The 14,952-nt window shown below is 47.0% G+C and overlaps 1 protein-coding gene across 2 annotated transcripts in view; it reads right to left on the bottom strand.

Moving 5' to 3' along the window:
* tmem94 (transmembrane protein 94) overlaps positions 1-14,952 on the bottom strand; it is a 47,072-nt gene that overhangs the window by 10,083 nt on the left and 22,037 nt on the right. Inside the window, exons 3-22 of one of the 2 annotated variants that reach the window (XM_034112579.1) lie at positions 14,685-14,804; positions 14,452-14,579; positions 12,396-12,532; positions 11,591-11,796; positions 10,802-10,953; positions 10,319-10,421; positions 10,149-10,235; positions 9,833-9,949; positions 8,912-8,968; positions 7,019-7,123; positions 6,546-6,719; positions 6,100-6,315; positions 5,431-5,737; positions 4,672-4,845; positions 4,190-4,292; positions 3,855-4,063; positions 3,585-3,766; positions 2,486-2,606; positions 1,294-1,409; positions 938-1,037 (exon numbers count right to left, since the gene is read on the bottom strand). In XM_034112579.1, the coding sequence (XP_033968470.1) occupies positions 938-1,037; positions 1,294-1,409; positions 2,486-2,606; positions 3,585-3,766; positions 3,855-4,063; positions 4,190-4,292; positions 4,672-4,845; positions 5,431-5,737; positions 6,100-6,315; positions 6,546-6,719; positions 7,019-7,123; positions 8,912-8,968; positions 9,833-9,949; positions 10,149-10,235; positions 10,319-10,421; positions 10,802-10,953; positions 11,591-11,796; positions 12,396-12,532; positions 14,452-14,579; positions 14,685-14,804 (2,914 nt within the window). The remainder of the gene's footprint in view (positions 1-937; positions 1,038-1,293; positions 1,410-2,485; positions 2,607-3,584; positions 3,767-3,854; positions 4,064-4,189; positions 4,293-4,671; positions 4,846-5,430; positions 5,738-6,099; positions 6,316-6,545; positions 6,720-7,018; positions 7,124-8,911; positions 8,969-9,832; positions 9,950-10,148; positions 10,236-10,318; positions 10,422-10,801; positions 10,954-11,590; positions 11,797-12,395; positions 12,533-14,451; positions 14,580-14,684; positions 14,805-14,952) is intronic. The other variant, XM_034112580.1, reaches the window with a different exon arrangement.

The following is a 14,952-nucleotide window of genomic DNA, read 5'->3' as shown; positions in this document are numbered from 1 at the left end:
TTGTTCTTCATTTGTTGTTTAAGGGCGGCTGGCAAACAGCTTTTAGGTGCAATACCGCCCCCTGGATTATATATAGTGTAGTGGATGCTGCCCTGAATGACAGACTTTTTTCGTAAAAAAAATGTGCCGAACCGTGACGTCCGAACCGTGACGTCCGAACCGTGACGTCCGAACCGTGACGTCCGAACCGTGACGGTACGGGACGAATACGGATACCGTTACACCCCTACTTAAAATAGGAGACCAGAAATCAGTTCATTCTCATCATTGCCCAATACTCACAACATATAATTTGTTGAGCTGGGAAAATGTAATGAGATATGCAAATGCTTGCCTCATGTACAAAATAATACACGGCCTTACCTCACCTCCGCTCAGACATGTGATCACCATACGCACACCTGTAACTAGGGCAACAAGAGGAGACTGCCTTGTTCCATTAAGGAAGAGCTCATTCAGCCAATCTTCTTTTTCTTTTAAAGCTGCACGACAGTGGAACTCAATCCCAGTAACGATTAGAGAACAAAACACCTGCACTTTATTCAAATCTAACTTAGAAACACGGCTAGTGGAAAATCAGCTCTGTCAACACTGACACAATCTGCACTTTACAGCGCTCCGTTTGTGCCTTGACCTGTTGCTATCCGTCTGCTTTGTGAATATGTATTTTAGTTTTTATATATGCTTTTATCATAATATAAGCATCTATGTTGAATGTTGTTTTACTGATTGTATTTATCTGTCATTTCAAGTGAATTTCTTTATTTTTTAGGATGACTACAACCTCTGTCCAGCGACTGCAGATGAAAGATAGCCTGTTGGCTGACTCTGGCGCATTTACAGAAATGTTAATCAATGTGCACTGTCCCTGTCAAATTAATAAATCAAATACAAAATAAATTAAATTAAATAATGAGGCAAAATGAGGTTGACTCACTGTCAGGGGTGCAGTCGGTGAAGAGGGGCACCAAAAGAGGCACATTATCGATGTTCTTCAGGTGAGGACGAACCTGGTGGATACCCCGAGGTAGCTTGGCCTGAGAGAGAACAGACACATTGTTCAGACTCACATTCACTCATTTAGGTTCTTCAGAAGACAAGTGTAGAGACAATCCATCCTTTGGTGCAGTCTGCGAGACAGTAGTGAGAATCTGAACTCCTTTATTCGTCCCACAAAGGGGGAAATGTACAGATAAAGAAAATAGAACACTTTTATATAAAAAGGCATGCACATTGTATTTAAATCAAAAATGGTAGTAGTAGCTTCATTGCTTTTCTAAGCAGTGTGGTTACCCTGTTGCAGTCCTCCAGAAAGCTGGGCACATCACTGTCTGTGGGCTGGAAGCTGGCCAGGTCAGAGTGGGCTTCCTCCTCTGTCAGCAGGGGGCCCTCAGCTTCATCACGAGAATCTGACACATGTGAAGAGAGCCGTCTACAATCTGACATTTCAAAAGTCACATTCTATAAGAAGCTTTACCAGGGTGCACTTGTTGAGGCTGGATTACAGAAACATGTATCTGAGGAACACACACCATACTATCGGAAGGACATTGAAACCACACAGCTTTAACCTGTTGAACCCCATCCCTGGTTTTCAGGTCTCAGGCTCCAGAACAAATGACCATAACTACTCTTCTAAAAGGGGAACATTAATAATCTTGTCCCTCAAAGTAATGATAAACCTGTGAGTTGGATGTAGAAGAGTCAGAATCAATATAGATGTATTTTATTTTAAAGAAAATTCAGATTGAACATAGTAAAAAACTGTAAATTATAGTGTCTGTCCAAAAATGCTTTTTTACTTATAGTGAAAACCACCCTTGGATGATGGTAAGGTAGACTAAAAGCTTTAGGAATCCAAAGTACAACATATAATAAGTACCCTGTATCAAGACTGATGCAAAACAAGTGATATTTGACCTTTTTAGAGAGATTTAGTAAAAAAAACACTTCTGGGGTCCTTTGGGTGGATCTTCCATATCTCTGGCCCCCTCGGTCGATCAGTTAGCTGAGTTTCTTCCCGTTACATGGATATGAAACATTCATAGTTTATTAAATATTAAGAAGCCCTCAGACGCGGTTTCCTGCAGACGGGGGCGGGTCCATGGGGTTCAACAGGTTAATAAACACGGAGGGGATTAACACTTTGGATTAACGGCACGCTCACTGTTCCAAGAACTGTCATGTTTGAAGAAAATCTAAATGAAAACCCATCTGTTATAAACTCTCCAAACATGCACGTCTTTATATGAGCAGTACAGGCATCACATCACTATACTCTCACAGACAGATGGAAATATCAACAACAGATTAATAAACACGAGACGTAAACAGACGGACAGTTTAAGATGAGGGGTAACCTCCTTGATGTCTACAATCAGTGCATGTTCCCTTCAAGTATTGATGTCCTTGATGGCCAATTTAAATCTGCAGTGCGTAGAAAAAGCATCTCTGTGCTAAATGGATGAGTTTTAGACTGAGGTACCTTCATGCATGGAGCCCTGCGTGGGGCTGGATGGAGCTCCGTCACACGGACTCTCTCCGTTTGGAGTCAGGGAGATGTGACAGTTCCAGCCTGTCTCCAAGCCCATCTTCTCTGCAAACACCTGCACGCACGCACACACACACACACACACACACACACACACACACACACACACACACACACACACACACACACACACACACACACACACACACACACACACACACACACACACACACACACACACACACACACACACACACACACACACACACACACACACACACACACACACACACACACACACACACACACACACACACACACACACACACACACACACACACACACACACACACACACACACACACGTTCCTCATGAACAATTCTCACTTCCGTACATTTTAAGACCTCATCGCCACTTGGAGTTGTAACCGGTTACCATGGCGACACACTTCACCTCACATTGACTATATACAGTATGGATTGTGCTTCCTCCTTATCTTCCAACCAATTGGACGCAAACTTGCATTTCCCCATAACGATGTTGTTTAACAACCGGCGTAAACGGAGCTTCGTGCTATCAAGCAGTGAGCGGGCGATGTCCTGTTCAGATGACGTCTAACCCAACGGGATGCCATCAATAAACTCCACAGAATCCCACGACACGCCTACGCCATGACTACATTCAGGCAGACTGTGGAACACAACCTCTCTGGACCATTTACATACTTACTGGAAACAAGCTGCAACATGTAACACCTTGGGAAATGCCCTTTAATACTTTTTAATAGCCTTCATTTTCGCTAAATTGATTTATCAGCTTGCAATACTTTTTAAGACCCCGCGGACCCCCTGTATATCTTATGTTTAAGGATGGGAGGTTGTTACTATGGCACAGGTCTACTGCTAACCACTAATGCGTTTCTTTGTAGCAATTACTGCAAACTTGGATACTTTTGCACATTTGGATTGCACAATGGCTTTATCATGGAGGTCCATTGTGCCTCCGGGGAGACGTACAAAGACAAAAGAACGCAGCGGCCCACGTTCTGTCCAAGAGACTGTCAGGTGTTCCGAGGAGCTCATGTGTGCTCACCTTGCTGCGGAGCTCGTCTTCCATGGAGAAGTAAACAAAGCGGATACAGGCGGTGACGAGGGAGTCGATGAGTCGGACGGTGTCCAGCCGGGCCTGGAACTGGGACGACACCATGCCCATGAAGATCTGCCCACTGAGGGCCTGCACACAGTCCTCCCGCTCCACCCCCTCACCGATACCCTCTGCAGACGAGGGGCAGAGAGATAAAAGCAAGATGAGAATCAAGTGGAATCATACTTTAGCGATACGTCTCCTGTCATTAACGTGTACCGTCAGAGCTCCAGCTGTTCCTGCAGGAGTTTTGTTTGATGGGGGTGGTGGAGGGCAGCTCCACCCCGGAGAAGAGGCCGGGGCTGGGGGCCAGCTCCACACACATCCCATTCAGTTGGCTGGACAGGGATACTTGCATGGGTTTGTAGGCAAAGGCTGAGCAGTACCCTGACAGACAAGCCCGCTGGTAGAAGTCCAGAACCTTCTTTCTGTAGCAGGAGAAGGGAACGTTAAACTAAGGATAAGGAGAAGACCGCTGGAAATAGGGAAGATATCCACTTCTGATATTATTGTGATTCTTTCATTGAAAAGATTCGCTGTGAGAGTTGCTGCACCTGTCAGAGCCTGAGAGGGGGTAGATGTCAGTGCCATCCCAGAAGTCAGTGCAGGACTCGAGGATGAGGTCGGCTGAGCCGTGTGACAGCATCTGGACGTTATCTGAAGCAGAGAGGTCAGAGGTCAGGTTGAAATAATAGTGAAATAAAAAAAAAGGAAAGGGACACATGGGTAATTCTCACCACCATGGTAGTACTGATTTGAAATATATAACGTGTAATTAAGTAATTTAACAAAATATCCTTATAAAGACAGTAGTTTTCTCTACCTTGCACATGGAGTCATTTCAACATAAGAATGGAATATTTTTGGATTTATTGCATTTTTGGCTGAAATTCTCATTACGTGTACCCGTCTAAAATGTACTTTGTGTTGTCAAATATCCAGAAAAAAAGAAATGCACATTCATACTTTCAAATGATAGAAGAAAATGAGACAGAACAATGGACAGCATGACAGCCTGAAGTGTGTGTGGACTCACTGGAGGAAGAGTCCCGTACAAACAGGGAGATGAGGTGAGAGATGGGAGGCTGCCGCTTGGTGAAGTAATGAAGGCGTCGAGACGAGAGCTCCTTGTTCTTCTCTCCAGACGGCAGCTGGTACAGAGCCAGGTGGTTCTCCTGTCTGAAGAGCTCCCGCGCACCAGGGGTGAACCCTGACACACACACACACACACACACACACACACACACACACACACACACACACACACACACACACACACACACACACACACACACACACACACACACACACACACACACACACACACACACACACACACACACACACACACACACACACACACACACACACACACACACACACACACACACACACACACACACACACACACACACACACACACACACACACACACACACACACACACACACACACACACACACACACACACACACACACACACACACACACACATTATGCCACTTGGGATTTGTATATTGCACAGGGTCATATTGCCTTTAAAAAAAATGTCAATCAACTTTTCAGCCCTAAATGCAAGATAGCAACACACCACCACTATATTAAAAGCATGTGGGGGGAAGCTCTTTGCTAATGGCACTAAGACGTTTAGGTCGTGGGATGATAGTCAGATCAGAAGAACATTTAAAGACCATCTGAAGGATAGTATGTGGGTGCGGTCATCTTGTGTAACACGAACCCACACTAAGGGAGGAATCAGGCCGTGGTGTAAAAAGCTCCATGACTCCATGCTCACCTATCAGCCTGGAGAGTTCGCAGAGCCCCCAGGGCACGCAGACGGGCAGCACGGAGCCGTGGCTCTCCTGCAGGGCCAGGTTGGAGAGGTGGTCGGAGAAGCGGCAGAGCTGCTGCGTGACGCTGGCGTTGCACAGGTTCAGCATGATGTTGAGGCCCAGAGGCTTGAGGGACGGCAGGTGGCACTGCCAGGAGAGGTCGTCGAACTGGATGCTGGTCGGGTTCTGCTGGTCCTGAGACAGGCTCAGCATCTCCAGGTGGTAGTCGCACACAAAGTCGTCGGCCTCCGCCTCCGGGCAGCCAAAGTCCTGCAGAGTGACGGGACGGAATGAGAAGACAAACAACACCTAAATAAAATATAATCTTCCCATTTTTCACAACTATTTGGTACACTTGAGAATCAAGAGTCCTTCATTAGTCCCACAGCGGGGACATGTACAGTGTTACAGCAAATGCGGCATTGCAGGTAAAAATGGCAAGCAATAATAAAGAAGCTAACTTGTTAAATATAGAGAACAGGCACACGATAGTAATCAAATCAATATGAAGACAATAGGACAGCCATGGCTACACATGTGTAGCAGCAATACAAAAAGAAAAGTGACATAAGTAACACATGATTGTGTTGAGACATTATAAAAGCTTCAGAACATTGAGTTCCCGCTCTTACCTGGCCCGGGTCATTCTCGCCTCCCTCAGTGTCGCGGCTGAAGCTCACGTTGGATCCCGAGTGGTGTTTGGTGCGAGTGGGTGCAGGCTGGCAGGCGCGCCGCTGCTGGAATGTGTCCGACGAGCGAGCAGTGTCATGTGACGTCTCGCTGGGCTCAGGCCCCTCCCCCATCTGAGTGGATGGCTCTGCTGGCAGACAGAGCAGAGCCTCCGCCTCCTGGGCAGCAGTCAACAGCAGTCAGTACTTTGCATCAGGGGAGCAATTCCACACACACACACACACACACACACACACACACACACACACACACACACACACACACACACACACACACACACACACACACACACACACACACACACACACACACACACACACACACACACACACACACACACACACACACACACACACACACACACACACACACACACACACACACACACCTCATCCCGGTCATCGTCCGCCTCCATGCGGCAGTAGGAGCTGACGGAGAGGTCGTCTCTGAGATCGTCCTGGCTGTTGTGAGGCGGCTCCACCCGTCCGCTAAAGAACAGCACCGTCTCTGGGCTGGGGTTGGGCCACGACAGGATACCCTGCTTATCCACACAGCACAGCACCTACACACACACACACGATTTACAACCTACACGCATCACATAATGGAAACATAGCATATCACTCTCTCATTCATCAGCTAATTTGTCAGAAATATAACAAAAGAGGAACTGCTCTTAGCAGTCAGTCAAACATTCTTATTCTACAATATGGGTCTGGGATTGTATCTGGTTATGTGATTCATGTCCCCGTTAGACATCCAAGGTGGACCTGCAGGGTAACTGTACAGAAAGAAAACCAGTTGATGGATGTAATCATCCCCAAACCCCCCCCCCCCCCCCCCCCCCCCCGAAGTACTTACAGTGACAGATCCCAGAGTGTGTAACAGGCTGGAAGTGTAACAGAGGGTCTGGGACTCTCCCTTCAGGACGCCCAGCAGGTGTCTCCACACACAGCGCAGCAACTCCTACACACACACACACACACACACACACACACACACACACACACACACACACACACACACACACACACACACACACACACACACACACACACACACACACACACACACACACACACACACACACACACACACACACACACACACACACACACACACACACACACACACACACCACACACACACACACACACACACACACACACACACACACACACACACACACACACACACACACACACACACACACACACACACACACACACACACACACACACACACACACACACACACACACACACACACACACACACACACACACACACACACACACACCATAAATAAAGTGTGTCAGTTATTCAACTGGACAGACACTAGCAGTGAATTATCAAATAGATGTAACATCTTAGCCTAAATGTTAAATCAGCTGTAAAGCCCAACTAGACTTGATCAGCTCTGAGCGTGGGCTGTAGAGAAAGACAAAGGACACAGATGCTATGCTACAAAGCGAGGAGGTGGCGCCTGGGGCAAGATGCAGCATTGCAACACATCCATGCAGATTTGGATTCTTTTGGATGGAATCCATGAGGACTCTTTTCCAGAAGGGACACACCAAAGATAATCACAAGTAGATCTTCCTTACCCCCTTTCTTTCTCACCCGTGACTCCCTTCATCGGCTCTGGGCTCGTACATGTAGTGTCGATTAGGGGTTTCACATGAAGCTACAACCCTGTCTGCAGGATTTGATCAGATCCTGATCCTGGATGGAAATGAGCTCGTCCCTTAAAGGAGTCCTCTCTGCTGACTATACAGTGTGTGTATGGAGCCTCAGGGTTTGGGTTGGGAAGGATAAGTGCACTGATGTGTGGCAAATGTGACTACTACACAAATACATCTGTTAAGGGTCACTCATTTCTTATTATTCTAAATAATATTTATTTATATCTCTGATGTACATTAATTAGGTGCAATCACGTAGCTTGCTCAATTATTCAACTTTATAATCATCTTCAAGGGAAAATGATGTTTAAATACCGTAACCGTAATACGTAGTGCAGTGACTATTACAGATTGTTCTGCCAGGTAAAGATCCAATCTGCATGTGACGGTGGGACCAATTCAAACATATTTCCATTATCACTTCAATGGGGATAAGGAAGGGACCCAAGAGGAGCAAAGGCTTGTGGTCGTACAGGGGCTGATGTCCATGCAGGCAGGGCAGGCGGTGGAGAGTCAGGTTCAAGTCCATCTCCAATGATCTCTTCCCTATGCATCTGTTTTCACAGTGCCACAACAGAACACTAATCCTCTCAGAGAGACACATCGGGAATCTGTAAGAGGTTAAGGGAATAGAAGTTCCATCCAAAAGGGGAGACAATGACCTTAAAGAGGCGGGTTTGATTGTTAGCCAATCAACAGGCTTCTGAGGAGAATCATCCAGAGGTGCTCACTCAAGACGTGCTGAATCATATTCCACAGATGAAGTGATCCAAACCAAATGATTATGAGAGGAAATAACATGTCGAGCGAGATCAATCAAAAAGTGAAGCAAAGTAAAAACAAGGGAGTGAACACATGGAGAGTCAGAGAGGTGGTCTGATCAGATGGCCATGTTTTAGAACCAAAGATGTAATGCAGATTAAGGGTCAGGGGGTGGGGGAGCAGCTAGAGCTGTGTGGGGGGGGGGAGTTGCAAAGGGCTCAGACAGCAAGCGCATAAAGACAGGCAGGTTCAGGTGGAGTCAAGAGCCAAGCGAGTGGAGGAGGGGGTGAGACAGCGAGGGGTTATACCTGGGAGGAAGCCACTTCGGTGTAGCTGCTTAGAGTGTCCTCAGAGAACTTAGCAAGCTGGGGCGAGAGAAGAGTCTAGTTAAAACACAGAGGGGCCGGCTGTGTCTCCTCGGCGTGACTCAGCAGGCGCCAGCAGAGTGGTGCAGGGATACCGGGCCTTTGGAAGTTAACATCGGGAGGATTACAGAGCATTGCAGAACATAAGATATGTGGCAAAGACACCATGCATATTGTTCAGCTGGATAATCTCCATATAGTAACACTACGTTAATAAACACAATCACCAGAAGCTAAAAGCTATCGCACCCGGCTAAGCATCACCAATGCTAAGCTAATTGCGGCTAACGTTTGGAGCGATGACGTTGAGTCGTCTGATTTAGTCACACAGAGGCCTCAGACCTTCATCAGTGGGGTTTTTCAAGTTGATTCGATGTCGTAAAACAAAACATTAAAATCTCTTCAGCTTGTGCCAACCACAGATCTTACTTCTAACCAAAGACTCATTCAGAAACCATTGACTTTGAGAGGAGGTCAGATGCTGATGTATGTCCGGGTTTCAGACCTCATCCCTGCACCGCTCCTCTCCTTCTGATGAAGCCACTTAACATTAAGACCATAACACAGGTGTGCTTTCTCTGTGCTGAAGCCAAAAGAACTTCAATGAGAGGCACAAACACAGGCAATGTAGGTACTTGGGTGCTTCACAAGATGTTATGTTGCAGTGTTAAACAATGGGGTAAGAAGGCATCCACACTTATACTCATACTGTCTCCACATCCCATTCACAAGGACATCTTTCAAACAAATACAAACGCCAGGAAATGAACCAGACCAAAGCAGCCTGGCACGCTGCTGAAACACAGCCAGTGTGTGCGTGTGCGCGCGTGTGTGTGTGTGTGTGTGTGTGTGTGTGTGTCTCACCAGACCGGCTGGAGATGCGCGGCTGAACTCAGCGAGGACCCTGGCCTCTCCGAAGGCGTTCAGCAGCACCCACATGACGGGGAAGAGCAGGGGCAGGACGGGCAGGACACCCATCAACTGCACATACAAGGACACATCTCTGAACACCACCATCCTTTTCAGATGTACATCCTTTGCAACAACACATTCTGAATCTCTAATTCATTACCAACATTTAGAACTGATTATAATTCAAATGTAAACCGCATGGCTTTGTCTATAAACAATGTGAAACAAGACATGCCGTATACACATGTGTGCTTTGGCATGGTTGTACCTGCAGTTGAAAGAAATGGAAGCGGGCGGGGGTGAGGCTGGGGGCATCAATGAAGTAGCGCACAGTGTTGACCAGCAGGAAGGCCACCTAGAGGAGAAGGCACCCAGTGAGCTCACATCTGGACAACAGCTGGTTCCTATACATATAGAGCCTTGCTGTCGTCTGCTCACCAGAACCACTGGACAGACATGCTTGGTGATAACCGACTGCACTGTGAACCTCTCATTATCCAGCACTGTGATTGGTCGAGCCAACGCCATCTCCAAACTGTTACTGTGGGGGAAGAGAACATCATGTTTCATAAGGAGCCGACATACTCTAGGTGTTGCAGTCATTTACTTCAACTCTGACCAGTCTACAGCCTCAACGACACCTCGATGTACTGACTACGGTGCATGTGTATTTCAACATACACTCTTCCTGCTCTGAGAGCTGATGTTACAGAGCTTTAGTTGTGTTGCAAACCCTTTGTGCAGAACACAAGTCAACTAACTGATGGTGTGTATGCAGTGGTCGTCGTTGCTCACAGCAGGGGTAAGGGGCCCAGAGGGAAGATGTGTCCTTTCAATCACCTGCCAGTTATGAATAACAACAAATACAAAAACCCACACAATGTCTTCTCCACACCCAGCCCGGCCCGGCAGGTTCCCTACCTGACTATGTCCAGCACTGGAGTGCGCACCACCCTGAAGAGGCGGTGCTGCTGGGGGCTCTGAGGGCCTCTCTTCTCCGTGGAGCGCGGGGAAGGGGGAGGGGAGAAGGGGGGGAACAGGTCTCCGGGCTCCAACACAATGTGCTCATCGTCCTGAGGAGAGAGGGATAGATGTAGACGTTCTCATTCTGGACCAACTGGTCCACAGTCGTAGATAATAGAACTCACTGACACACTTCTGCTGCTGCTCTAAAGGAACAACCCTCGTAGTTATCATACACATGTGTGTCGTTCCATTTTGTTTTGGAACAAAGTAGTTCCATTTTGTTTCCATCAATCAGTTCGCCCATAGTATCTAAGACGAGACGATGAGGCAACGATACTAAGGGCGGTACATCGGCTGACTGTGACTCCCATGCTGGGACTCCCACTGCTCCGGTGGTACCATGTCTAAGAAGTAGTAGCATGAACTCTTTTTTAAATGTTCAAATGTTTTCTGTTGTAATGTCAGTTTATAATTGGGGATTTAAAATTGAACATTTGAATGAATGAGTATTGTAAGTTGGATTATGAACAGTCAAAAGCTATACTGTATTGGTGGTAGGCTAATTGAATGCACTCAGTATGACTGAGGGCTAGTGAGGAGGACGCTTGTGAGAGGCCATAGTGTGCAGTTTCCTCCTGTACCACATGTGACTTCCTCTGCATCTGAACACACGTGTGCATGTGCATGTCTGTGAGTCCACGCACAGACGTGTGCATGTGCATGTCTGAGTGCACGCAGACTAACCTTGATGCCTCTGAGGGAAGCGAAGGCCTCCTGGCCCGGCCTCAGAGCGATGATGTCCCCCTCCACCAGCAGACTGATGGGCAGGTTCACCAGCTGGGAGTCTCTGTAGGTCCAGTGCAGGGACCACGAAGGGGACGAGGGTGTGTACAGATCGGGGTACTGAGAGGGAGACCACGGCACCTCCCCCACACACCCTGACAGGTAGTCTGGAGGAGCAGGCGGAGAGAGAGAGGACACGTTGAGAGCGAGGGAGAGGGGAGTGGGACGAACATCAGTGTGGTTATGTAAACCCTGGAGAAGCGCACACTCCTATGTTCCGTCAGGACGGGCTCACTGATTTACAGACGGCTTCTAGAACTGTCACGGTCCAACAACGTACTACCAAAGATGATATATTAAACTGAGTGACAGTGCTGATGGCTGGAGAATATTAGTTTGTACTACTCTACGATGCAATGCATGCACTATGCATGCGGAACAAGTTGAACATTTAAACAGGAGTGGACAGCTGGCGTGTCACAGCTGGCAGCGGCTTCCACTCGGCCAACCATACAACATCAGCCCGATAACAACATTGCAGATCAAATGTATACATTCAACTATCTCTCTAAATGGGTAAGCTCCTGCAAATGAATATGCCTCGGGCTGAAGGTCGAGTGTATAAAGTAGATTAGCCTATTAAGCACATGTTTAGACTCTAAGGTCAAACCCTGCAGGCTCATGTGAAGGGAAGAACAGAAGTGCGACAGAGAAACAGGGACGTTCTTGTCTGCCATGATTGCTCTGTGTTCCCGTGTTGCCTCACCGCTGAGCTGCGAGATGATGCCCTTGAGACGACGCACCATCTCCGTCCTCTTCAGCCGCTCCTGGCGTCCCACCAGCAGCAGGTTGAGCAGGAAGAGAAGGAGCAGCGCGGCCGCGTTCACCAGCTCGATACCAGAGCTGTGGAGGTGCACATGCCACGTGTGACCAATTCAATAGACATTCAAGGCTTCGGTCTTCACCAGGTTCAGCACACTTAGAGACTTGTATCCTCAATTCTAAAAGGTAAATGTGAAGCTACAGCAAACATTCTAAAAGGAATTTGAATTGAATCCCTCTGTGAAACACTTAAAGCAGATGTATCCAAGGTCATTGGTGTTTCATTGGCCAGTCAGTATTGATCAGGGGCCTCATGTATAACGCCGTGCGTAGGGTTCACGTGGGAAGGTTGCTTACGTAGTAGAAATCCAAAAAATAGGTTCAGAAATTTTCCGATTCACCAAACACTGCGCACCAGCGAGGAAAGTGCGTACGGCACTTCCTACGCCGGTTTCCCTTTATAAATCACAACCGACTCGAAATGCGTTGCAGCTTTTGCGGGCTTCACGTAACGCCCATATGTGCCTATAAACAGTCAAAGAAACGCCCATTCATACGTACGTTCGTTCGTTCGTTCGTTCGTTCGTTTGTTCGTTCGTTCGTACGTACGTACGTACTTACATACATACATACATACATTCATTCATTCATTCATCCTGACTGACTGCATGAAGGAGAGCAGGAAATGACAGAACAGCTAAAAAAGATCTCACACCGTGTCAGGTTCTGGTTATTTTGGGAGGTGGAGATAAATCATATTGTTTGGTGGATGCCGTTTGAACAGAGTAGCAGCATGGAGGTCGGATCGTCACCAACATAAATAAATGGCCCGAAAAAGTCTGATGACAAAAACAATACACACAGCCTTCCTCAGGCAGTGTGTGTGTGCCGGGGACAGGAGACCCCCCTTGATGAGAGACTGAGAAGTGATCGGGGAATCCCCCCGGAGTGGAGTCATGACGACTGGATCTGAATTATTTGTTTGTATTTGGTGGTTTGTGTCCCAGCTGTCGATCAGCTGTGCGCAGCGTCTCCACTGCAGCCTGTGCGTCTCAACCCCCCCCCCCCCCCCCCCGCAGCAACTCGATATCCACCAGTTAAATGAAATACAACAATGTGTTGTGTAATATTCGCTGTACAATTTACCATATGGTGTTCTTAGCTTCCATACCTCCTGTGTTTTATGAGCGACTTATCACGTCTTAGCAAACGGCATAAACACGTTTAACATATAAAACCATGCTCCTACAACCTATAGAAATGCAAAACCGCATCATTTGAGAAAACATTTCATAACATTAACACAACATATTCGAGGTGGTTTTCAATAACATATCCGTATTTATTTATTTCTCCAGGTGATGTGTGTGTGTGCACTGAGGAGTCTCAAGCAGGCGTTTGTTTAATCATTTTAAGATTGGCTTTAATCAATGTTTGAAAATGAATTCTTCATATCTGATAAATGAGTAACATTTTGTTTATGGTATTATTTCCACATGTTTCTCTCCATTCTTCCTTCTGCCAACGGTGTCGCAGTTTCTCGTCTCTCCCGTTGTTGTGCTTAGTGCGTACGCATGGGTTAGAGTTTGCGTGGAGGACCGCACGTTTTCCCGTCAAGTTAGTATTTTATAAATCGCAAACATTGCGTAGAAACTGGCGTACGCCATCTTTTGAGCGTATATCCCTTTATCAATGAGGCCCCAGGTCACATACATATTTAGTGTGTAGCTGATGGTTTATACAGGACTCTCTTCATAAGAACGTCTGTAGACACATTGTTCACATCAATAGCATCACAACTGAGCAACATGTAGTCATCAATTGTGTAAAGTTTGTAGTTTTGATCAATCTGACAGAATAAGAATAAAGACATGTAGCTAAAAAGTGAAACAGAAACAAAATAATGAACATAATACGGGACAAAGATTGATATTGCTGCTGTGCATGAAATATCATAGATGTTCCAGAACAGGACGGGTCAGCCAAAAGAGGGCACCTACCTGCCCTTTGGCTGGCTGCCATGGCAACAGAGGAGTCCCAGCACCACCAGTAGAGTGAGGGCAGCTCCCGGCCAATGGAGACAGGAGTGACGGTTGCCATGGTAAAGGAAGCTATTCACCCACTGTTCCTAGGAAAAGCATTAGGGATGATGCGGGAAGAAACTCATTCAAAACATTTTAGGAGGAAAGATATTTGCCGATATGAATGTGTAGCTTGTGATGTGTCTCTGTACCTGGGCAGAGACCCGTCTGCGTGCCGCCCTCTGGTGCTGCTCCAGCAGGCTGCTCAGCTGGTCCTGGAGCTTCAGCAGAGCCTGGCCCGTAGACAGACCCAGAGGCAGCGCGTCCTCCTCCTGCACACACAAGTTCAATTCGATTCTTCCAAAGCTTGAAGCTTGACCATTTATGAGCCGGTAATAGGTGTATTATGTCACACACAAAACCGTTTTGATACCCTTTGAAGCAAATGCATAACATTGTAAGAGTTTTCAAGATGAAGAT

This window comes from Pseudochaenichthys georgianus, chromosome 23 (genome assembly GCF_902827115.2).
Source record: "Pseudochaenichthys georgianus chromosome 23, fPseGeo1.2, whole genome shotgun sequence".
Classification (NCBI taxonomy): Eukaryota; Metazoa; Chordata; class Actinopteri; order Perciformes; family Channichthyidae; genus Pseudochaenichthys; species Pseudochaenichthys georgianus.
The sequence above is the reverse complement of the archived record's forward strand: the minus strand, read 5'-3'. Positions and strand labels throughout refer to the sequence as shown.